This window comes from Morone saxatilis, unplaced genomic scaffold (genome assembly GCF_004916995.1).
Source record: "Morone saxatilis isolate NCDOM2014 unplaced genomic scaffold, NCSU_SB_2.0 Contig17, whole genome shotgun sequence".
NCBI lineage: Eukaryota > Metazoa > Chordata > Actinopteri > Moronidae > Morone > Morone saxatilis.
Window position 1 is genome coordinate 18,119,530 of NW_023339729.1, and position 25,350 is coordinate 18,144,879.

At 39.5% G+C, this 25,350-nt stretch overlaps 1 protein-coding gene across 1 annotated transcript in view; it reads right to left on the minus strand.

Moving 5' to 3' along the window:
• Nucleotides 1-12,596, minus strand: part of fbxo41 (F-box protein 41) — a 33,627-nt gene extending 21,031 nt beyond the window's left edge. The window contains exons 1-2 of the mRNA XM_035659432.1: nucleotides 11,806-12,596; nucleotides 10,625-10,854 (exon numbers count right to left, since the gene is read on the minus strand). Coding sequence (XP_035515325.1) covers nucleotides 10,625-10,854; nucleotides 11,806-12,354 — 779 coding nt within the window. The 5' untranslated portion in view covers nucleotides 12,355-12,596. The remainder of the gene's footprint in view (nucleotides 1-10,624; nucleotides 10,855-11,805) is intronic.
• Between the last annotated feature and the right edge of the window lie 12,754 nt (nucleotides 12,597-25,350).

A 25,350-nucleotide genomic window follows, 5' to 3' on the forward strand; every position in this document is an offset into this window, starting at 1 on the left:
AGAAGTGAAAACACTGCAGAGGCTAAAGCAACAGACAGCAAACAGAAAATCTGCAGTCATGTGGAAGCAGAAAGCACAGGAGGTTTGACAGAGGAGTGGAGAGAAATGGGATGTGGCTGCTTCCTGTTGTCAATCCTAATTTCCACACACACACTCAGATGTATACACACACACACACCTCGCTCTCACAGCGTGACTCACTCCCTCACTCCGACACCTCTGAAATAAAGCCTCAAGGTGACAAACATGCCCGTTTGTTTACCCGGACGCTGAGGAAGCGAGGAAAGGCAGACCGCCATCTTTTCTGGGTGATGAACATGCAGGTTGTTAGTCCGGGGCATGATTCATTGAAAATGACTCGGTGGTGGTTCCACACTCATCGACACCGATTCATGTTCGTGGGTGAGGGGAAACCACATATTTGTGACCCTCGTGCCAACAGTTTGCTGATGGGGCCCACAGAGTTTTGTTTCCTCTCTATTTTTGTTTCCATCTCACACACACCCACACACACACTGAACATTCAGATACTGACTTTATAATCCACACATAAACTTCGCTGTGAACGGCACACAAATTCATATTTTCTAAAAACAAATCTAGCTTCAAAAAGGGGAAATGGACCTTGTAACAGCATAAAACTATAAATATGTGGCTAGAGAAAGCAGCTGGTTAGTTTAGCATAACAACTAGAAACAGTGGGAATCAGCAAGCCTGGCTCTGTCCAAAGGTAACAGAATAATAATATTATAATAATTGTATTTATATAACACTTTTAAGCAGTAAGCACATACTGCTTTCCAAGGTCAATTAAAACATAAGCAAGCACCTACCAACACCTCACTAATTAACACGTACCGACTGTTTAACAAGTATAAAAATTACAGTTCACCGATTAATGCAGGGTTATGTGCTAAGTAAAGTACAGCAGATGCAGTGTTTAGCCATTAATTCCTTGCAGATATCAAATGTGTGTACAACAAGGGTTGTTTTAAATGTGCTTTATACATAAATATTATTTGATTGCACAGAGGAAGCAGGTCCTCTTCCATGTGGTCTGTGTTGTTTCTACAGTAGGCCAGAATGGACAAACCAAACACTGGGATAGGATTGTGTTTTTTCAACCACTGTAGTTTCCTCTACATGCTCGAACCGCGGAGGGGCGCTAGATGCCACCTACACCTTTTAGACCTACTATTGCAGAACCTACCAACTCCCCATTATCATCATCACCTCCAGGATGTTCAGGAGTTTCCATCAGGAGTCTTCACTCCACCACCATCAGTATCTAGACTCCTGGGGGATCCTGTCCTATCTGCTATCTTAATATTATTACACACTTCCAATTGATCTGTCTGTATTGGATTAAATATCATATACAAGAGCTAAGCTCCAATGCAAACAATGCACATCACTAAATCCTCACATGAACACTAACACACAACAGCTGAGATACAATCAATGCCACTGATTAAAAAGAATAAGGTCATAGCACTACATTATAGTTTTACCGCACATTCCCCCTCAGCGCCCAAACAACTAACAAGGGTCCTGATCTCAGCTGCTTTCCCCCGTGAGACTGAAATAAAAGGCTTGTTTGCCTGATATGCATTTAAAATCTGATGCCTTCTTGTCCCTTTAAGCTCTTGGAATTAAAAAAAACTCTAGACTTGCTAAATTTAGGCCTTGAGAGCTTGCAAACAACAATCTAAGCTACATTTTTCTATCCTATCAAACAAAGGAAAATGGGCTTTGAAGATCTCAATAAATGTCAAATGCTACTGCATGCGCTCAGAAGAAATAATGAATTACTAAGCCAGCCATGTTTCATTTCCCTACCTCTTAACAGCCATAACAAATAAAGACATCCAGCTGTAACAGACATGATTAATAAGGAATGATCTTCTGAAGGATTCTGTTTAAATGTTAATTACAATCACTGGTCAGCCTCCTTTCACAGTTGTCATCATCTCTGGCCATTAATTCAAAATTATGCCTCATTAATATTTAAGAGCAGAGATGATTGACTGAAAGGCCTGCATGAGGAAGACGTGGCTGTTGTATGAATGCGAGCTTTTTCTGCTGTAACAAAGGACAGCTGCCCATGTGTCGTTCTGTTTTGACGCCTGGATGTTTTTTTTCAGACAGATTCAGTAGGCTACATTGTGTCATCATGTCATAATGTGACACATTTGTATGCATTACATACAAACACACAAAGAGAAAGGCAGCATGAGGAGATGTGTAGGGAAGTATGGCTACATGAGAGGGAGAGATGTGAGACAGACAAGGATGAAAGGGTGAAAAAAAAAAGAATGATGAAAGAGCTGCAGGCTGAAATGTACGTTTTCAAAGCCACTCGGAAAAAAAAAAGGGAAGAGCATGACTGGTTTCCCAAGAGACCACTAATCCAGGTCTTGGCTCTGAGTAATCAGGGGAAAGTAAATATTTTTTTGTGGCTCGACCAATCAAAATCTAAACTCCAGTTACAAATCGCAGATGTCTGAGTCACCTGGAGATACAACAGCAAGGTGGTGATGTGGAGCATTTCAACACGGATGACAGAAATGGATTCATTATGGGAGAAAAGGCCACCTGAAATTCAGCTGTCAGATTTTCAAAAAATATCTGCTTGCAAATGAGGACAATTGACATTGAGGGTTTTGTACTTGTGAATGGAATCATTTTCTGAAAAACAGAAATGCAACTCGAGGAAAAATTAATCATTAAATCTATTCAGTGTCAGAAAATAGTGGAAAAATGTTCCCAGAAGCCAAGGTGGCGTCCTGAAATTGCTTATTTTGTCTCGACCAACAGTCGAAAACTCTGAGATAATAGCAGTAAATGTTCACATTTGAGAACATGGAACTAGATACTTTTTGGCATTTATTCTTGAAAAATGTTGCTGATTCATTTTCTGTCCGCTTACTAATACATGAATCTGCCAAATGTTTCTGCTCTAGCGTACTTTTGTCTTCATACAGGAATTTCATCGTATACACATCAGCAGCGCTCATTCAACTCTATGACAGCTTGACAGCTCAAAAAAGAGAAAATAAATCATGGCAGCATTGTCTAAATATAATTTCCAATGAAGAACCACCCCAGTTCCTCCTCCAAGCATCTTACACCCGTGTAATAAAAGTCCATCTACTGACAGGGTAACGTGCAATCCTTAGTTCAACCTTTTATGTCAGTATTAACAAAATGAGAAAGAAGAGAACGTGTCCACTGAAAGACCGGTTGTTGCAGCATCCTTCCTGTTTCCTCTGTGTTCAAAGCGTTTCATCCAGCCTCAAGGACACATACGTCAGTTTCTTCCATTTAATGATGGACATGAACAGCCTTCCCCTCATAAATCCTGCTCTAACTGAGGGCTAACATCCACTGGATCACCCACACACTACAATCTGAGTTATCTAACATCATGCATCAACCCTTTCTTGTTATAAGCCACTTCAGATCGCTGCTGGAAAATCTGGACATCTGAATGCAGTGTCTATGTACATGTGTTTGGTATACATTAAGCATAAGCTTGTCTTATTAGAGCTCTACAATGCACGTTATGCCCTCAATATATTGTACTGCAGTCCTAGCAAATAATCTCTGTAAGTATGTCACATTGCAGATAGTACTTGCCAACTAATAATTGGGCCGAATTCTAGGAAGTTTTCTGTTAATAAAAATATTTCACATAAAAAGGTGCATATAGTGACAGTGCTGCAATGTTTCTCTGTCATTCAAACAAATTGCTGGCTTACATGAGCTCCGTTACAACAACAAATATTACTCCACTATATGCTTTGACATATTTTGAGTTGAAATACTGCATTGATTAAAAGACAGAGCATTGATGACGTCCATCTTTATTGCAGGTGTCAAACTGAATTTCAGCTCCAAAACCTAAACATTCTTAGATGTATATGCTTTCTCACTCTGATTTATTTTCATTAGAAAGCCTTCAGATGTCTTCCCATGCTAATACTACATGGCCCACTCTCTCTGCCGTTAATGAGGTGAGTTCTCTGACAGCTTCACTCTGCATTCAAGATTTCTGCTCAGTGAAAAATTAGCTTGTTTTTTTTTTGCGGGAGACACAGTGACAGCAACTACCAAAACTCCTCCATGTTCTGTGGTGCCTTTAAAGCCTTCAGCTTTCTTATGCTGCACAGGGTAGTCTTACTTTATCATAGCTGGTTGTAGGAATAAATCAAGCCTCAGGGTTGAGGCCTAATGCAGCAACTGCGTGTGTGCTGAATATGATATGAAAATGAGTTTTCTCTGTATTGCTCTTCTCCCTTTTCTATACAGAGATCATGAACACCTGCACAAGCTTATGCAAACAACTGCAATACTGCAACGTTTAGTCCATCCCCTGCTTGTACAGTATATGATGTGGTTACAATGCAAATTACAATATAATAATACAATCTGACACAACAATGCAAAAATGTACGGCTACAAAAAATGACTATAATAATCACATTTCTACAAAATGGGAACATCACATCGTGGGGCTGCAACTAATGATTAATGTTTGCTGATTATTTTCTCAGTTAATTGGTTTGGTTTGGTTTTTAAAATGTGAAAATGACCCATCAAAATGTCTTAAAACCAAAGGTGATCAAACATTAGTACAGTATGTGGAGTTTTAATTAAAGGCCTTTATTAGTTACATCGCTTGTTTAAGAAAATTGGAAAACCGACCAGGTTTGACCTTGGCAGGTCTTCTGTCTTCTTGAGTATCTGGCCAATCTCCCAGTTGGCCTGTCATTCAAAATGTTTTAAACAAAACTCCATGAACCAAAAAACAGAAACAGAAAATAAGGTTGATTGAAATGAAAAGCATACTACAATATTACCTCAACTTTATTTATACAACACCTTTCATAGAAACATGCAGCCCAGAGTGCTTCACAGAGCATGATTAAAACAAAAATAGACAATAATTAGTGTCTAATGATGCAGCACAATGTTGTTTTATTTAGTCCATATTTCCTTTAGCATTAATAATCCCAGTGTCATTGCTTTGCATGTCTTGTATTATGTGCTTCGAACAAATCGATGATTGGATGTGCCAAAATTACCTCGGGTTAAACAAAGATAGAACTGAAATGACAATTAAAAGCTCATGCTCAGCTTCAGTCGCTAACAATAAAGACCATAAACCAGGCCAGAAATCTCTGTGCAGTCATGGACTACATTTTAGCATTCACATAAAGCTGTTATCAATTTAGCCTATAACCTTAATAATATATCAAGAATTTAAGGACTTTGTGTGTTTATCTTCAGTAGGCTCGACTACTGTAACACCGTCTTTACAGGTCTCTCTAAAAAGCAGATAAGACAGCTGCAGCTGATTCAGAATGCAGGAGAGTGGATCCCTCCAGTTCTCAGATCTTTACATTGGCTTCCTGCTTGTCAGAGATTTGAGGTTAAAATACTTATGGGTTATGAAGCACTGAATGGTTTAGGGCCACATTACATTTCTGAAGTGCTTCTCCGTTATGAACCGTCCAGACCTCTCAGATCATCTGGGACAGGTCTGCTTACTGTCCCCAGAGTCAAAACTAAACATGGAGAAGCAGCATTCAGTTTTTAAGCAATTAAAACAGCTTATTGATATCTTGCACTGCACATGTTTTAAACAGTACCTGACAATGTAATATAATGGTGTGTCCTGTATGATGTTTATTAATATTCTATATTAATATTTTAATATTACTCTGCATGCTTGAATCATTAAAATGATCTCAATAACTTTGTGATTTTAATTTAATATTCTTTAGGGTAACATCTGTCCAGGGACTACAGATGAAAACTAACTGTGGCACATTTACAGCAGTGTTTATTAATGTGCGCTGCCCCTGTTAAATAAACCAATAAATAAATAAATTCTTAAATAATCAATTGCTCTAGTTTGCCTTCTAAATTATGTCTTCAAATTGCTTGTTTTGTCTGACTGACAGTCCAATACCTAAATATATTCAGTTTATATATACTAGTACACTATAAATACTAGTATACTATACTATACACTATACTATACTGTCTTTTACTATACTATACTACTACTATTGGGGCGGCAGCAGCTCAGTCTATAGGGACTGCACCACAGTATAGAGTGTGGTCTGGGTGTGGACTGTCAGCTGGAGAGGTGCCAGTTCCACCTCCTGTGCACCGCCGAGGTGAGCTTGAGCAAGGCCTAACCCCTACTTGCTCCCTGAGCGCCACTACGTGGCAGCCCGTCACTCCACCATCTGTCCATATTTACATGTCTATAAGCTCTGTGTGTACATGTATTTGTGTGTAAAAACATTGGGTGAAAATAATTTCCTCATCTGGGATTGATAGAGCATTTTTTCTATATTATACTATATTATGGTATACTAAATGAGAAGCAGGGGCATACAAATGTTTGTCATTTTTGTTATGTTATGTTGTGTTATTTATTAATAATCAAAATATTTGCCAAATATTCTTTTGATTGACTAATTGTGTAATTGTTTTAGCTCTAACTTTTAATGGCTGGATTGTAAATAATAAAAAATAAAAAGTGTAAATACTGCACAGGTGTAAATGATACTGTGTCAACCCCTGCACATCTCATACTAGCTTTTCCCACGAGAAGAGAAACAATTAAGTATTAAAAGAACAGCGGCTGATAATCTGGCTGCCACTGGAGCGCAAAGCATTATGTCTTCCTGCAGGAACTCTGAGTGAGGCCAACTATCATTTCCAATGTATGAAACGGATCACAAACTGAACTGCAGTATTAAATGTTACTGACAAGATCAAAGTTAATTAGAAATAGCTCTTCAAAATGATGTACTGGAACAATAATAAGACAATTGGCATATTAGTGATTGTAATCATTTCAGAAACTAAATAAACCTTGCCGTATGTCATCAAGCAGTCATTAATATCTGGAAAGATTATGGCAATGTTGGACATATTTATGCCGCAGACACAAAATGAGGCAGTTTCTCTAATGTGAGTGAATCTGCAGCATGCTGAAATGATGGAGATAACCGTCCCAACATTTTTCATTTCTTCTCAGGCTCCAGGTTTCTGCTGATTACAGCTGCTTTCATTTATTCCAGCTGCTATTAAACCACTTAGCAGCCATGCTTGAGGAACTCTGTTATTCATTCAGTTTTGAGTGCACTACCGTATAGTGTGATGTTTATCGTTATGTATTTTCAGTGACTGTTACAGAACATGCGGTGTGTTTTGTTGTTTGTGAATGAAGTTTGCTACGAACTGAACTGCACTGCTGAGATTACAATGACCTATTACAATTACAAAAGACCAACAGCACCTGAGGCATGCTGTATTCTTGTCCTAATTATTTACACCTTTTTGTAAGTGCAGAATAAATTATTAGGATGTTATATTTTTATGCATAGCAATGCTGGCAGCAGAAGCCAGTTCGTGGGAGTTTCCTCTGGTCGCATAGCAACGCACAGTGAGGTGACTCGCATATTTTAGCATTTGACACCACTGATGTACAATGTGATGCATATCTCCTTGAAGGCATTTCACAGACTCTCCAAAGTCACTTGTGAGTGTATAAGGTTGTTAGGCAGCCATGTTTGAGCCAATAAGCTGCTCTGTGTCTGTTAACTACTGCTTAGTCATCAACCCTGCTGAACATTCACCGACTGTGATGCTCTTTTTCCACCTCAGACCGACTTTGTATTTTAGAGTCTGAATGAGCTTACTGTTTGACTGCCAGCTTCCCCTCAAAGAGACAGAGACAGAAAATGTGTGTGTGTGTGTGTGTGTATAAGAGAGAGGGAGAGAAACACAGAGGGCTGCTGGCATAACTAGGAGGCAGTCACACAGCACAGGCAGGGATTTTAAGAAAGTATCAGTGTGAGAATGACCTTCCCAGTCTGATGCTGCCAGGTTTGGGGAACATGACCACAACTGCTGTGACTTTTTACGACGGGGGGGGGGAATAGAAGAAAAGCACACTTGTCTTCTGCTCATGCAACCCAATGAAACATTGTTTTGTATCACTCTATCACAAGATCAGTCATGACAACTTCTCTTACATGTTTAGCTGTCACTGTCTGACTGGAAGAATACAGTAACTTTGTGTTGATAACAGATGACAAAGAAATTGACATAGATGACCTACTACATATGTAGATATTTAAACAACATTGCTAAATTCACACAAACTGAGGAGGGCTGAAGTACAATGGATGACTCAAGTGTTAAAATAGTCAAAGATTCGATTAGTTGACCGACAACAATTTTTAATAATTGATTACTCTTTTAAGTAATCAAAATCTTTGCTTGATAAAAATTTAAAATCTGAGAGTGCACTCTAAAAAGTACTTGACTGTGAGGAATGCTACATCTGTGAAGCAGCAAAGGACTCCAGACAAGAGACTGAATGAACTCTGGAGACAGACAACATAAACTTTCTGTGGACATCAGACCAGAACCAAGCATAGACTTGGAACCGGTCAAAGTATTCAACAAGGTCCAGAGAAAGATCAAGGAGGACTTAATCCACCGCCAGACATCCTTGAACAGAAGCAGTGGTTATGAGCTTCCACCACATACACTACAACTACCTGTTAACAACTAAACCACCTGCATGACACTGATGAAGGCCATGCAATGTGGCTGAAGGTTTCGTAAAAAACATGCAAATGGCCTTGTGATAAGAATTTTTGATAAACTTATAGTAACTATAGAGGGTATTTTTACTACTCTTGAACAACTTAAAGACTAAACTATACTAACGATTGTTAGTTGCAGCCATACATGGCACACATAATAATGCTTCACTATTAATACCCATGAATAAGCCAAAACATTAATATGTATGTTAGCTTTGTGACATTTGTTGCTGCTTTTACTAAGAATAAATGGCATATTCACATTCACGAACTTGTGCAGTTGTGTGTTTGTGTGAGATTAGAGGCCTTGGAAAGCACCTTTCTGTCTCTGACTTACTGTTGACACTCGGACCTGATAAAGACACTGCAGAGAAGTGATAAGACGAGGCTGGCTGTCCTGTCAGATAAAGACACGGTGCAGACACCAGATGACTTTAATATGAGACTTGAATGACACTTATCAAAACACCGCTTTAACAAAGAATATATGAGCAAACACCTTGTGTTTGTTGCTGCAGAGGCTACTATGCCTTTATCTATACAAGTGGGCAGAAACGAAATGAAAAGATTTTAAAAACCTTCTCTTGACACTTTTATAGCCTTTCTCAGAACAAAATCAGATGCTTTAGTTAACACAAAATAACCAATTTTTTGCATTCTTCTGTTTCCAGAACCTCCTTTTCAAATTAGACTGGTTTTGTGCCTCAATTTCCTTTTGTAAACACTAATTAAAAATGAAAAAGAAACAATGTGACTCTTTGACATTGGTAGAATATTAAAATAGGAAATAACACATTTTATGCATTGCTTCTAGCCTGTCAAACTAAAAATAGCGACAATGTTTGGAGCACACACTAAATTACGCTGGGATTAATTTCAATGAAAGCTCTGCAGATCAGAAAAAGAAAAGCCTGGTCAGTCTTTGTGCCATGTTGTTGGAGAGCTCCAAATCATGTTCATCAGATTCAGAGCCAGCAATAACTTGCATCATCCCACTGTGATTTATATCCAAGCGCTCCTTCTATTTACAGCAGCCGTGGTTTTAACTAGTTCATGAAGCAGCATGGCAGCTTTATGGAGGGGCTGGCCTGAGAGAGCTGCTGCTCCCAGCTGCTCCTGTCTAACTCTCCATTCAGCATGAGGAGCTAACCTGCCCTGGAGGGCACTGGTATACGGAGACAGCAGCGGGACAGATGCTGACCACATCTGGTGGGCGGATACGACTGAGAATTACACCATCAACAGAGAGGCAGAGGTGAAGGAGAACAGAGGAGTGTGTGTGTGTGTGAGTGTTTGTATAGATGACAATGTGTTTTATAAAGGGCAGAGAAAGGAATAGTTACGAGCTATCTGTATTGAGGTCAAGGGTGGAGAAATTGGTATTCAAGGATGTTCAGTGTTTACTTATTTCCTGACGCTACTTTTCATTCCACCCCAGGCCATGTGGACGATAACCTTTGTATAAAAAGAGATTTGATCGTCATAAGAGTCATCAAAACATACATGTGTGAGTTTTCACTTTCATTCTTTGGAGGCACAATAAAAAACCAGGGCTGCAACTAAGGATCGCTTTAAAGATTGAAGGAGGAACTAGGAATGAGAACGGGCTTTGAAGTGTGGAGGAGAAACTACGATGGCCACAAAACTCGCAAAAAAAACAAATCCCTCTACTACCAGTGTTTGGTTTGTCCGTTCTGGGCTACTGTAGAAACATGATGGTCTCAATGGAACCCTTGGATAAAATGTCTCTCAATGATTTCTTTATGCAGGTGATTATAAACTAATGAAAACATACCTATTAATATTATATTCCATTTCTGCCAATAAGTCCTCCTAAATGTTACACACTGGTCAAATTTCTTCTTTTGTCCAACAAACAGTCCAAAACCCAATAGTTTTGCTATTATAGGAAAAAGAAAACAAATATTCACATTTTAAAAGCTGCAACAAGTGATTAGGAATTAAATACTCAGTATCTCACTTACTGTTGTTTGTGAGTAAGCTCCTCCTCCTTGTTCACCAGGTCCTGTTTGAGGTTGGCTAGCATTTCCACAGAGACGTCCACCTGCCGAGAGAGCTCGGAGGCCTTGTCCTCCAGGTCTTGTTTCTCCTGGCTCAGCCTCTCGCTCTCCTGCTTGGCCCGCTCAAGCTCCGAGCTCTTCCTCTCCAGCTCTGCCTGAAGACGACCTACGCGGGCCGCTATTTTCTGCTCCACCTACAAGACAATATAAGTGAATTTAGCTAAATCAGAAATTGTTATGCTGGCCTTGACAATATATCAGTATTAAAACAGCTTGTTTTTTTACTTCTTCTTTTATGTATGTTGGAGTGAGAAAAAACATCAGTGGTCAAATCAGTGGTGCTGTCGTGCCTATTCTAACCCACACACAAAAATTTAAAATGAAAGGAATAAAGAAAGAAATAGCCTAATTCATTCCTTGATTAATGTTATTCACACTATATACTCATTTTGGTCAGCAAAGAACTTCCTGATTATAATTATGCAGCTGCTAAGCTCCTTACAGGCAACATGTTATTCCCATTTTTAGCTGTTCTCCATTGGTTACTGATAAAATGTAAGATTTTTTAAGTGTCACTGATCAGATTTGGTGCATGCCTGAGACGAGCTCATTAATTTTCACTCTGCCGCTGAGCTCGATGTTCTCAAAGCAGACTGAGGATATCAGGAAGAGAGCTGCTGGTTGTTTAATGTCTGACCTATTAGACAGTGCCGTTTTTCCTTCAGGGCTTAGGGACTGTGCAACAACCCTGTGGAAATCAAACTGACAACAAGGAACAACCTATATATATAATGTTACAATCTTTGTGTGTCAGTGCTATCTAAGTATTGTATTTTCTATATTCTTCTTTTAAAGCAACTATGTGGAGGATTTTTTTTTTACATGATTAAGCATCTATCAAGTCACTCTGTTTTTAGACAAGTGTGTTGCTTTAATTTTGTTCATACAACCACTAGTGTACTAAGGTGGGAAATGTTCAAATTAAAGGTAAAGCTTTGTAAATAAAAAGTAAAATAATTTTTAAATTTCCCTTCACCACAACTCTGTAGATACAGAACATAGTAAGTAATCTAAACTGTAAATATATGTATAGTTTGCCTAACTAAGTACATTTAGCCATATTTCTGTATAATGATCCTATTTACCTCTTCAGACAGCTTCTCCAGCCTTTCATCCAGCTCCAGCCGCTCAAACGCCCGTGCCTTCAGCCTGGCCAGGCCTTCCTCATAGGCCGCCTCCACTGCACTGGCCGCTACATTGGCTGCCACTGCTACAGCTGTGCTGGGGTTTCCATGAGGACCTGGGTCTGCGGATGTCATGGCTTTCTTCATAAAAATCTCCCCCAGGGGGAACTCCACATTGGGAATATACCTGGCTGCAGTGTTTGAGTTAGCCGGGGTCAAACTCAGGTCGTCCGCACAGGGAAGCTCACGGCAAGGGAAGCGGCGTTCCTTTAAAGCTGAAGGCCGGAGGGGTTCAAAGGGGTCGTTGTTGTTGGCAGGTGTGAGGAGGGCTCCCTCAGCCACTAGTGGCAGCAGAGCAGCAGCATCACACACACTGTTGGATTTGGAGAGGACGTAGAGGGTCTCGTACGTGTGGTTGTACTCCAGGTGGGCACGTAAGGACGACAGGCTTCGGAAGCGCTTGTGCTCCCCGCAGCGAGGACAGCGGTATGGCAGGTCCAGAGAGGCCATTCCGTGCAGTAACTGCCGGAGGAGAGGGGGCGCTCACGCGGCACAACAGTGGTGCCAGTATGAGGGCACAGAGGTCAAGCACCTGACAGATCGTCTCATGGTGAAATCGGGGCAACTACGGCAAGTCAGTAGGAGGAAGAGAGATCCCATGTGGATCCAATGGAGGCTCAATCACACGACCACACATAGTGGCAACATTCAACTGGTCGTTTCACTTCATCTTTCATGGTTCCCCAGCCTGAGGTCCTAAAAACAGAGCAAGCAAAATACAATATTATATTATTATATTACAATACTTTATACTGTGAATTTAGGTATAACTGGAACATAATTAAGTTAAAACAAAGTTGATGACGAAGAATAATCCTAGTGCAACTACAAAACAGATTCTTCTTACTTCTACTTTTACGGACTCTTATGATTAAAACTTTCTTCTTTCATTTGAGCAGAAAAGTTGAAAAACTGACATGCAGGGAACCATTAAGTCAGTTGTAAACAAAGAAAGAAAGCAGACATATTCACACATTTATATGCAACTGTCATCAAACTGTGAAGAGAAATCTTTCATAAAATTAATTGCGTGATATTAGCATTCTAACACATTTGTAAAATGTGATTATTGGAAGTTCATCACTACATGTTTACTACTCTAGCTGTCTGAACACAGCAGACAGCACAGCCTGCTAAGTCCGAGCTCTCTAAGTAGGAATATTGATCTATAAGTTCAGTGGTCAAGAAACATGAAACCTGTATTTTACTAAGGGTTAAAAAAGTATCCTCACGTGTACCCTGAAATACTCAGGGAGGAAGAGTGTGGAAAAGGAAATGGCTCCATTAGTGAGAGTGCTTGAAAGCGCCAACATCCATATTCTAGTCTGAAGTCTACGAGGTCAGCTGGACAATACTCTCTAAGTCCTTTACAAGGGCATCTGGTAACTCACTCTAAGAAAAAACACTTTCTGCTATCTGAATTGTGTCCTCTTTGTCCAGCCTTTGCCTCTCAAGTTTCTTGTAAACCTTAACTGCTTATATTTTTAATAGTGCGCCAGTAGAAAAGTAAAGAAAGTTTGCATACCAAAAATTAAATAAAGACAAAGTATGTAATTCAGCTATTTCCTTTGGAGAAGTTTCTCAATAACAATGGTCCTTGCTTTCATAATTCACTCATAAGACTGGAGTCTGGTGGCAAAAATATTTTTAAAATATATTGTCATACAACTTAGCGTTTCCATCTGCTACTCATATGCTGAGTAGAGTACAGCAAGAACATTGCATCACTGTTTATCCAATTACCCAGCCCTTGATGCCACTGGTGTAATAAAAAATGCATCATGCCAGCCACAGTTAATTCCATTGCACCAGGCCCTCTAATTAAAGTGAAATTATCTGATTGAGCAAATATTTTTTGATATTTTTTGAAGATCTGGCTAAGAAATCAGAAGAAAACTGCTGAAAACTTGGTGCATAAGCAGCAAAAGCATACCGGCAAAGGTTGGTTAATATCAATACAACATCCTCACACGCTTTTATCACATTATACTCAACAGCAGCTTTATGTTCTGATTGAAAAACGCCTCTTCTGAGAACAGATTCTTTTTATTATTTAAATGAGAACCCTTTTATATGGGCTGCTGTTATATGATATATGTTACAAGGTAAAAGAGCCAGGTCATGTCATGTGGCCTTGACCATTTCTAGCAGTTTGTTGATCTGCTAAACTCATCATACATCATGTTTAGTGTTGCTCAGCCCAATGAAATGAAGATCCTGACTCTCAAGTACTGTTGAATATTGAACATACCTCACCAAAACAAATGACAACAGTATTTGCCTCTTTTTTTAATATATCAGCAGCCCAAACCCTAGCACTACAATGCCACGTGGTCTGCTTATCAAGTGCAGCCCAAATAGTAGAGTGAGCACAGTCTGTGTTTCAACATGGGCCATTTGCGCCCTTACAGCTGTGGCATTGTACAATCCAGGACTAAAGATGAACCAAAACAGACTTTCTATCAGAACTTTGTACAGCAGCTATTGATGAGAGAAGCAGTGGGCACAGACACTGGCGGTGTAATCACAAATCACAGCAGATGCAGCCCGTTCTTCACAGAGGGCTTATACACTGGAAATCCCCAGAAGTCACTGAGACTGTTATTAGACGTCTGGTGAGGCTGGAACAGGGAGTGTACTGGCAAGCCGTGCCCACTTATTAAAGAAGGAGGATCTCACAGACGCAGTCACTACACTGCAGACAGCAGGCGTTCCCATCTGCTTAAAATTACTATGTGAGGTATTTAACCGGGAAGGAAATGGAAGGAAGTGGGGCTGTTTGGTAGCCACATGTCACATCCTGCCAATGGAGCTCAGCTGAGGCATCCCAGAGGACTGCCTTCAGTGTTTTGTTGTGATTGGTGAATAGTGGACGTGTGTGTAGCACATAAAACACAAAGATTCAGACTCCGCTCCATCTGCTGCATATACAATATTTAGGGCTTATAATTTTGGAGCTGACATTTTCTGTATTTATTTTGAATATTTTTTTTTAAATCCAGGTTAAAAATCACATTACAAAAATAACAGTGCAGTGCAACTAGCAATGTGGTTTTATATTGCAGTCATTTATCAAGCAGCTATTTACTGTTTTTTCCAATATTGTGTTTACTTTCTATTAAAGGAAACTATTATTATAAACTAGTATATTTCACCATGAGAAGATGCTGTAAACTGCAGTGAACAGTGTTCAGACAAGCAAACAACAATTCTTTGATCCATGGGAACATGCAAAAGAGAAAATTACTGCATACTGATACTGAGTTTATATGAGCCCAACCCAAAGGTATGAAACCTGAGAACTTGTGGTACTTTTTACTTAGTTTTGCTTAAAAAATGACTAAAACAATCAATTGATTATTAAAATAGTTGCAAATTTCTGAAGAAATTAATCAACTTATCAGTTCAGCTCAACTTTGAACCAAAAACATCTTTATACTTAAAAGTCCAGGTTAGGAGGATCTACTGGCAGAAATGAAATATAATATTCATAGGTATGTATTCATTTGTGTATAATCACCTGAAAATAAGAATTGTTGTGTTTTTGTTACCTAAGAATGAGCTGTTTTTATCTACAGAGGAAGCTGGTCCACTTCTACATAGTCTGCCATCTTGGACCGCTATGTTTCTACAGTAGCCCAGAACGGACAAACCAAACATTGGCTCTAGATAGGGCTTTTGACGTTTTTTCTGTGGCCACTGTAGTTTCTTCTACACACTTGGAACGAGAGCGTGAGGCCAGTAGGTTGTAATCTGCAACTACACTGCTAGATGCCACTAAATCTTACACACTGGTCCTTTAAGCGACAGGCTGCAACAACCAATCAAACAGGGACGCAATTCACAAATGCGAAGAAATTAAATCAAGCAGATCAGATAATAACCTATATACCACATTAGACAACCCTTGGTTTGATACTTGGTAACAAGAACTTTTTCTGCAAAAATCAGTAACAATCAAAAACCATCAGCCTTACCAAACCGAATGTCCCATCTGCCTCCAAGACACCATGGTCTCTACCTTTTAACTGCCAACTGATAAACTGTATGAATTAACACTGATCAGACATACAAGAGGTTCTTTAAGTACAGACAGTTGGTTTGGAAACAGGAAACTCTCAGTAGAAGCGCATCTGCCACAATCCCAAGGCCACATATTGTGAGTCGAGGCACTATTTTAGCTCTATAATAATGTCTCTACAGAGCAGCCACCTGGTGCTATGGCAAAATGACACAGAGAATGGCATAGTATTTTGTATTTAATTATAGTATTTAAAAACGTTTTTAATGCTTAATACGAATATTAAGAAAATACTGTATTAGTACTGATGCTTGAAGGTTTGTCTTTTTAACAAGCTTGCATGCACTGTTGAACACTTCAAATATATATGTACTGTCTATAGTTGTCTCTGACTTACATAAGTCGGGGGCTGATGGGAAAACACAGTCATTAGTAAAGATCTGAATACTGTTACTGCTATAGACCACATTCTTGACTGACATGACAGGCCATTAGAAATATCACCCTAATTGGTTGTTTTATTCCTGTTTCGTAAGTAACCCTATTGTACAGGATTCTAATGGAAAGGTATCTTTTAATGGCTTTTCTCTCATTTTCATTGTCTGTCAATCCAATGCAAGCTTTCAGTTGGTCAAATAAGGCATTAAAGTCAGTCCAACATAAAACAGAAAATGGGCTTCAATTGGACCATGGCTCTTTACAACAAGGTCATGAGTGAGAGGTATGTGAAGGTATCAGGAATAAAAGATTTTTTATACATTGCTGTTTCCATCGGTGCAGTAACCAGAAGTCGAGGGGTGTTTAAAGATAGAGGTTGATCTACAGAGGTTGCCAACTCCCACAGTCAATTTATATTGCACAGAAGGAAGGCTTCAGAACATAAAGTCAAGAGGAGAATCACAGGAGAATATTCCTAAACAGCCAGAGAGACTAAAGGTATAGAAAATTGATAAGAAAGAGCAAGAGTGAAGAGGTGTGGGTGGAAGGAAGATGCATGAATGGGAAAGACCGAGACAGGGAAAGTGTTTCACAGCTATGGGGAGGAGTGTATAAATACTGCAAGAGTTTTACAAATCGTGAAGAAGTAATCGACGGCCAAGAGAGGATAGACGCCGATCCAATATACGTTTTCAAATTGTATGTATTTTGCAAGCGTAAAGCTGGGAAATAATACAGTGTTATAATTTATTATAGGCCCCCTGTTGAGTATCTGACCACTGGAAGGGGTGTGGAGCTATGAGTGGGTTACTGTTTTGTTAGTTTCTCATGCATGTACGAGCACAGTTTCAGGCTTTTACACTGATCTTCAGTTGGTGGCAGTAACATACCAAGACGATTTGCAATGCATTTAATATGTTATTGTTTATATATGATTTATGATTATTTTATTTAGTTTTACATATTTTGATACTGACACTTGAAATGAGAAAGACACTGATCACCAATTGCCGCTGATGCATGACAGCTCCAATACCAGTGGTGTGTGTGTTTGTGTGTTTGTGACTGAGAGGTACATTGTAAAGAGCTGTAGTATAAAAAGCACTATATAAATTCCGTCCATTTACCATTTGATTACATCCATCGCCCAGGACTAATCAAGAACGAATAAGCACAAAATCATAGTTTTGAGACATCAATATGCTGATATGGTTTTCATATAGTGTTACTGAGCTCCCGTATCAGAGGCAGAGAAGTGTTGTTACACAGCTGGAAACCTTTCCCACAGTAATTTCAAGGTATTAACTCTTTATCAGAATAAAACACTTTTTTTATCCAAAATGATTGCATGCACACATTCATACTCATTCTCTCGCTCTCCCTATATTACAGCACTACATGTATATTGTCACTGGCTAACAGTTTGTACACACAGTAGTGTTTTAAGCACTTTTAATTACATGGGATGCTCCTTCGCAGCTCTGCATACAAACACCCTGATTGTGCCTGCTGTGCTGCTGTGTCCAGCACAGCAGCTTTTTATCTGATAAATAGTACAAGACAGAAGCTAACACTAGTAACATGTTTAAAACCACAAGCTTTGCAGATCAATGCTACTCAATGTTTTAATATTTTACCCCAACACTCACTGCAAGCTCAACCATCCCAGTGGGTGATCGCTCTCTGACTCAGCCCACTCAAGGTCACTCTCTTTTTAAGTTTTCTTCCTACTCAGCGCAGTAGTCTTTCAAAAAAAAGTTTTTTTCTCACACCATCCATGGTCAAAAAGTGGAAAGTACAGATAATCTACAGGATATCTCCTTGTGTTCTCTGTTCTTGAATGCTGTACTATAGAAAATAAATATGTCTGTCGAAGAACCATAAGATATTTATTTAAATGTTTCTCTTTGGTTTGTGTTGTGCATCTATTTGCCTTTACAATCACTGTAAATAGAGATGATTTTGCCTAGTTTTCGCAGACCATTGCTTACTTAATAGAGGGAGATGATTACTGAAAATACTCCAGATTAATTTAGCATTACTAGAACTAGCCGATGACTCGAGGAACTGACATGTTGGATACAGTAGTGTTAGTTCCGACACAGTACTGAAGTCGGGCTTGCATTAGCCAATTGGCGTCAGTTGCTACGTTCATGCTTCATAATCACTGGCTTATTCCCAGCTGTGTGATTATCAGCTGACTAGTAAAGCCCAGTCATATTCATGCAGATGTACAGCGAAAAAGTCCTCCCTACTCCTCTGCTGCTATGATCATGCCAACACTATTTACTGTCACAGCTCCCTCCGCAGCCCCAATTTCCTTATGTGCTATATTACTGGCATTGTTGATTTCATTAAGATTTAATGTCTATTTACATGTTCATTAACAGGGTTTTATTGTCCCAACATAATCTTTGTTGCTGACTGGATCCTTTTTCTGCCAATTTAACCCTATAAATGTTTTCTAGAAATGTTCAATTCTTTAAGTGTCTGACTCAAATGTGCTTATGTTTAGAAAACTAGGCTTTAACATCATCAGGATCAGCTGATATTACCAGAGCACAGTAACTCCAGTTGCAATAATATCTCATTTAATTTGAACTCCTTATAATATCTGTGTAAAGATGTAAGTTGCCAGTGCTGCAGTCATTGCAACAGAATTCTTAAACTCTGCACCATGTGCATAAAACATCAGCTGGCCCTCAGGCTACACTAATGACGTGACTTTAAAAAGTTCAGCTCTAAAGGATGACAACAACTGATCAAATTGGTCTAAATTCATTCATAAATAATAAAAGTAACCAGCTACAAGCAAAATGTCACTCAGCCTCACACAATTTTGGTTCACCAGACCGGTTCTGGAGCTCTATCTCACAGTCAGGTGAGAGTTATTCCTGTGCGCCTGTGCTCTCTGATAAAGATTTGTTTTGCTTGGAGGTGTGAAGAGCAGAGTGAGTCAAGGTGTATCACAGCAGTCATGCCAGTCCTCTGCAAAAGCCTTACCCAAAGATGCTGCGACACTGAACTCGAAGTAGCAGTTAGCAGTACACTACTGTACATAATACTCGAGGTGCCAAGACTGTATGAGAGGTGTGACACGAGCATCAACCTACACTTCAACACTTTCACTGCTGGTATGTCTCATGTGTAAGCAGCTCCACCCACTGCCACATTATTATTATTTTCACACTCAGTGCCATGATAAAACTGAATATCCAAGTAAATAAAGCATGTCAAAGTGTGTTAGTCCAGAGTAAGCCATGGGATTCCCATGATGGGACAACCTGGAGGTCCTCGCCTGACAGCAAAGGGCAAACACAACCACTTATGTTGGAAAAGATTCTGCACACTTTGGTTCTTATACAGAGAGCCACCTTTTCTGAAGAGGACCAGGCTAAAACATTAAATCCCATGTGACAGTATTACCCAGACACTCTCTTCTTTTGCAACATCTGCTTTCGGATGTTTGACGAGCACCTTGTAGACAGGCAGATACACTGAATCAAAATCAATGAAAACAAAATAACCAATAAAAAATAACCTCCTATCTTCCATTTTACCATCTTAGAATCAGAATCAACCAGCAGATTCAGCTTTGGGGTCATTTACAAAGCTTTGACTTGACTAATGCTCTGATTAGAGCTCAGCCGTGTTCAAGACACACTGCTTCATAGCAGTGTTAATCATAGTAGCTTTGTCCTGCTCTTAGTTGGAGTTGAAGCAGTTTATTGTGATACGTCTGCCAAGGTATTCCGTTTGTCCTCATGCTTAAAGTCTTGCCTACTGTAAAAGGCTTTTGAAAGTACTTCTACCAGAGCATCCAAACATTTCACATATGTTTGATATTCGTTCATTACGTTGTTTAGTTGCATACTAACACACTTCTGTCAAGCTGAAGTTGTTTGACTGTCAGGCTGTCTTGCAGACTTGCCACCTTCTAACATTAGATTCTGTGACGCTGTATTTGGCAGAATTGTATGTGGAGATGCTTTCCTCTCCTTTTCACTCTTCACAACTTAACATGAACTGAAAGGTAACTCCTGTGCCCACTAGACATTTTCTGGCCTGTCTAACCTTAACAGACACAATAAAGATGGATGAGTTGAAACCGGCTGAAACTCGCTTGCATAGAAACATTAAGGCTACAAACAACCCATAATGCAACATTAAAATTATTATCAGCCGCAGCCATAATGAAAAGCAAATAACAACTTAAAGCAGCTTTAATCAATATTCTCGTAACGTGCATCAGATTGCAACATAAAAACTGTGAAAGGAGTCACCAACTGATCAAATTGGTCTGAATTCATTCATAAATAATAAAAGTCACCAGCTGCAAGCAAAATGTCACTCAGCCTCACACAATTTTGGTTCACCAGACCGGCTCTGGAGCTCTATCTCACAGTCAGGTGAGATTTATTCCTGTGCGCCTGTGCTCTCTGATAAAGATTTGTTTTGCTTGGAGGTGTAAAGACCAGAGTGAGGCAAGGTGTATCACAGCAGTCATGCCAGTCCTCTGCAAAAGCTTCAACCAGAGATGCTGCGGCACTGAACTCGAACTATCTTAACATGTATCAAATTACAACATGAAAAAATGTCCCTCATCGTGATGAACCTACAGAGAATTATCACCAAGACCTCGAGAGCACCACGACTTTATGAAACTTTAAAGCCAATGTCAGCTTGCTGTTTAGCTGTCCGGCCACAACTTTAGGTTTTGTTTCACTCTGACCGCTGTCATATCATGTTTGGCCTGTGCACTGTACACTACCTGCTCGGCAACAAACAGCACACAGACACATTTAGTAACCAGCTGATGAACATAGTAAAGCATTTAGCAAGGAAAGAGACAGATATTTCACTGAGGAGTTTGGCAGAGCCCAAAAACAGAGCTGAAAGTAGGGATGGCTCAATACCACAACCTTGAGTGTCTGCCGATATTGAGACCGATCTTTTTCCCTCTCCCTCTCTCAACAACTAAGCTGTTTACAAATAATAAAATTTAGTTGGATGCGCTTTGCGTAATCCCTCAAAAAGTATTCAATTGTAAATGTTTCTTCACTTCATTGAAATTTGCCTCTCATCATTGTTATCTTTCTTTGACTATAAAATACACGGAGGATGAATTGAGTAAACCAGCACAGCATTCGACAAATATTCCACTCCCATGAAGGAGAAATAAAATAGTAATAGTAATACTAAAATAGTTAGTTATTCAATACTGCTGCTTCACACAGAACTTTTAGCAACATTTTTAATTGGTCAGCATGATTCAAACATTAAAAATGGAATTTAAATAAACTTTTTGTTTTTGCTTTTTTTCTTCCTTTATTTTAAGACAGCTGACATGATGACAGCACTGACAGGTCTCACTCACTCTTCCAGCTCAATCAAGAGTTGTCGATGACTAATGGACGGTAACTATCTGTCATTTTAGCCATTACTTTGTCAAAACCTGGACAAAGAAAGCCAAAATATAGATGCGTTTTCAGATTTTGTGCCATAGCCTGAGCTAGCATCCACTGAAGCAGTATTAACAGTCAGATAACACAGTGAGACTGAACACAACAAGAAAGCTAAAGCTTCCTGCAGTGATCACTGTGTATGGTGGTATGTACACTTACAGTAAGGATCCATTGCTAATCAAACTGATTGATCTTACAGTGTCCTCAACAGGTAATAAGGTCCATTAATAAGTCTTACCAAGTGTTTACCTAGTATTTAGTGGAATTAATCTAAGCTACTGCTGGCAGTGCAGATAGCCCTCTCATATATGCTCACACATTTGTCACCTCCACCAAGGAGTGGTACAATATCTTATCCAATCAGAGCTGTAAAAGATACTGTACTTTCTCAGTATCTCATATCCTCTTTAAAGTACACAAGTAAGCTTCTTATGTACGTATGTTAAGCCCCCTGTGTTAGCCAAAACAAGACTGTGGATATAGCTTCTATAGAGGAAGCCTGTGGGAAATGATGCAGAAAATGGCTTCGGTGATTTGTGGCTGCATTTTGACTATCTCTGAGGTCCTCTTATACTCATTAATCCTGAGCCTGTGTTGGCATGATATTCATGTAGCTGGTAGAGGAGCGAGGAATTCGGTGCAGATTAAATATTTTCTATTTCAACTGGGCAGATATATGGCACTCCGTCTAACAAGGGCTGGAGACTCCAAATGAGAGAGCATTTAATAAAATTTGGTAACATGTCAATCAAAAATGCATATGTCATTATTCAGTGGTTCAAAAACCTTTCAAATAATAACAAAGAATTAGTAATTACTGCATAAGTGCAATTTACACATTAGGGTTTGTATTTTTCCACCGTCAGTTTTTGGCCAACACGAAGCTGTCAGAGAAGTTTAAATGCCCTAAGGCCAGAATCATGAGCCTGATCCTTGATCTTTAAGTGATGGTTGGATGAACACCATTTTACAGGCAGCTACAATAATAACACAACGGCCCGGAGATGCCTGAGCCAGCTGTGCATGGTCACACACACAGTCTTGTTATAACAAAATACTGAGACTGAGTAAATTAATGATTAGCTGAAGGGAAAAATTGTCTGATCACAAGAGAATTGATACTTAAGGCATTAAACTAGATAACACTGAAATAACAAGTTTCAAATTAGGCACAAAACTGTCTGGATTTTTCAGAGGAGAGGGTTTTTGTTATGAAGGATAAGGCTGGTGATATATTTTTCTTTACAGCTGAAATTATCAATTAATCATCAACTATTTAGATGTTAGTATAATTGTTTGAGTCATTTTTCAAGGAAAACTCCAAATATTCTGTTACCACCTTCTCTAATGTATGGATTTGCTGCTTTCCTGTGTTTCATATCTAGATCTCTTTGGATTGTGGGCTGTTGGTCAGACAAAGACATTTAAAGACATTTCTGAAAGTTTATTTACAAAAGGATTAATCAATTAATGCCAGATTTAGTTTATTCATCTGACCACAGACCAGCTATTTTAGTAAATTACTTTAATTATGTTATTATTAATTACCTTATTTTAATGAAACTATATATTTGTGAGCCTTTGTCTTGAAGATTAACATTTTAAGGAGGAGAGATTTAAGCTTGTAGAGAGATTGAGGAAGCCAGAAAGTTTGGAGAGACAAACTAATTAATTGTTTGTTTTGGTGTTTTCAAAGATATAGAATATCACCAGTCTTATCCTTTAATACCTGTGGGATATGTGAGTTTTAGTGTGCTAGCTCGTATGCATTAACTGACTGACAACATCCTGACAGGTAGATCTGCATCCCTCCTTCACATCCAGTGGTAACGGCCAATCAGTCAGTAGATAGATAGATAGATGGTGAGCATGAGAAGGTTAACAGAAAATATGATACATGGCAACAGAGACAATCTTCGGAATCAGTATTAATGTAAACAAAACTTTCCTTACTGCCTCAAAACGGCACAAATACAATATTCCCAACAACAGTCATATGTTTTCTAACAATGGGGGATTTCTATCTGCTGTGGGATCATGGGTATAGAATATACGCACATGCTTACTGAATGAAAACACACACACAAAGTAACATAACCATACACACACACCAGTAGGGATATCCACAGATAGACAGTAAAATATTCTGCATCACTATGAATTCCTGCCTCACATGTGGGAAAACATCTGGCTGCAGTGACATTTACATGACTGCTGATAACTCCAGGTGTGTTATCACAAAATCAGGTCTTGGACCAGTGAATGAAGAAGTCATGGGGTTTGCACATTGGCATGTAGCATGTGTATGCACATTGTTGCTGCAGTGCAGACACAGAACACAACTCTTTCTTGAATAAAAGAGCAGCCAGGGGCTTGATAGCTCAGTTATCTAATGACACGTAAATCTAATCTGATTCTACGAAAACATCCCATCAAACATGTTCATTTGCTGCTGCAGCTATTCCTCCTCTTTTTCAGCATGGCTGCTCCAACTTTTGTCACATCTGACTTCTAAAAACACAGCAGCATATAGGCTAAGGCCCACTGACTCTGAGTCAGATTTCTCATGCACTGTAGTCACATGACAGTTTCCCAAACTCTAGCAGCCCTGGCTGTTTGTCACTTCAGCAGTGTGCTGCCTCAGGGGTTGAGGCACACTCAGAGAGTTTGAGGCGTCCCATGGGAATGTTATTATTAGAGAGCGAATATTATATAGTCATGATTCCCTTGGACACTTCCCTCTTGAATCCAAGTGTGCACAGATAAATATTAAATTTGCACAAGGATCCTGACTGTGAACACAACTGCAAGAAGATAATAAATGCATGTATTTTGTAGCCTATATGAAATAATGGCGCATTTGTGAAAAAAAGAACAGGTTTGTAAGCAGACACGTTTAACTTGTAATGGAGCACATCTAAATACAGCAATTAGCAGGTACAATCCTCACACATCCAGGCCAAACAGGCCGGCCAAAGTCTCCTGTCGCTCTGAAAAGCTGATTCAGGCTCTCGATTGACAACCGCTTTAACGACGTGACAGTAAACACTGGCGCTAAAAAAACAACATAATTGATCGGACCCCATATCTGCACTGCACATGGATCAGTCGCACGCAGCATATCATGTGGGTGTGGACGAGCGGCATCACCAAAATGTCATCATAGAGAAATGAACGCCACCGTAAATGAGTTAAATGCACGAACGGGCCCGGAGTCACGCCGATGCTGATGGCAGCAGAGTGTCGCCCTCTCTGGAGGACAGGGCGACCGCTTTTGGGCATGTACCCGATTTTTTCTCCCGTTTTCACAGCAGCACTGGCTCATCGCTGGAGCTGGACGTTGCATAAATGTGTTGCACACGGGAGTAGCGGCGTCAATGAAGCGGTAATCGTAAACACACACACACACACACACACAGCGACGCAAATGTGCTCGGAAGACGAAAATGAAAGAAAATGTGCGTCTCACTCACCTCGCCATCTTCTTCCCATTTTTTATTTTATTTATTTTCTCTCTCTCTC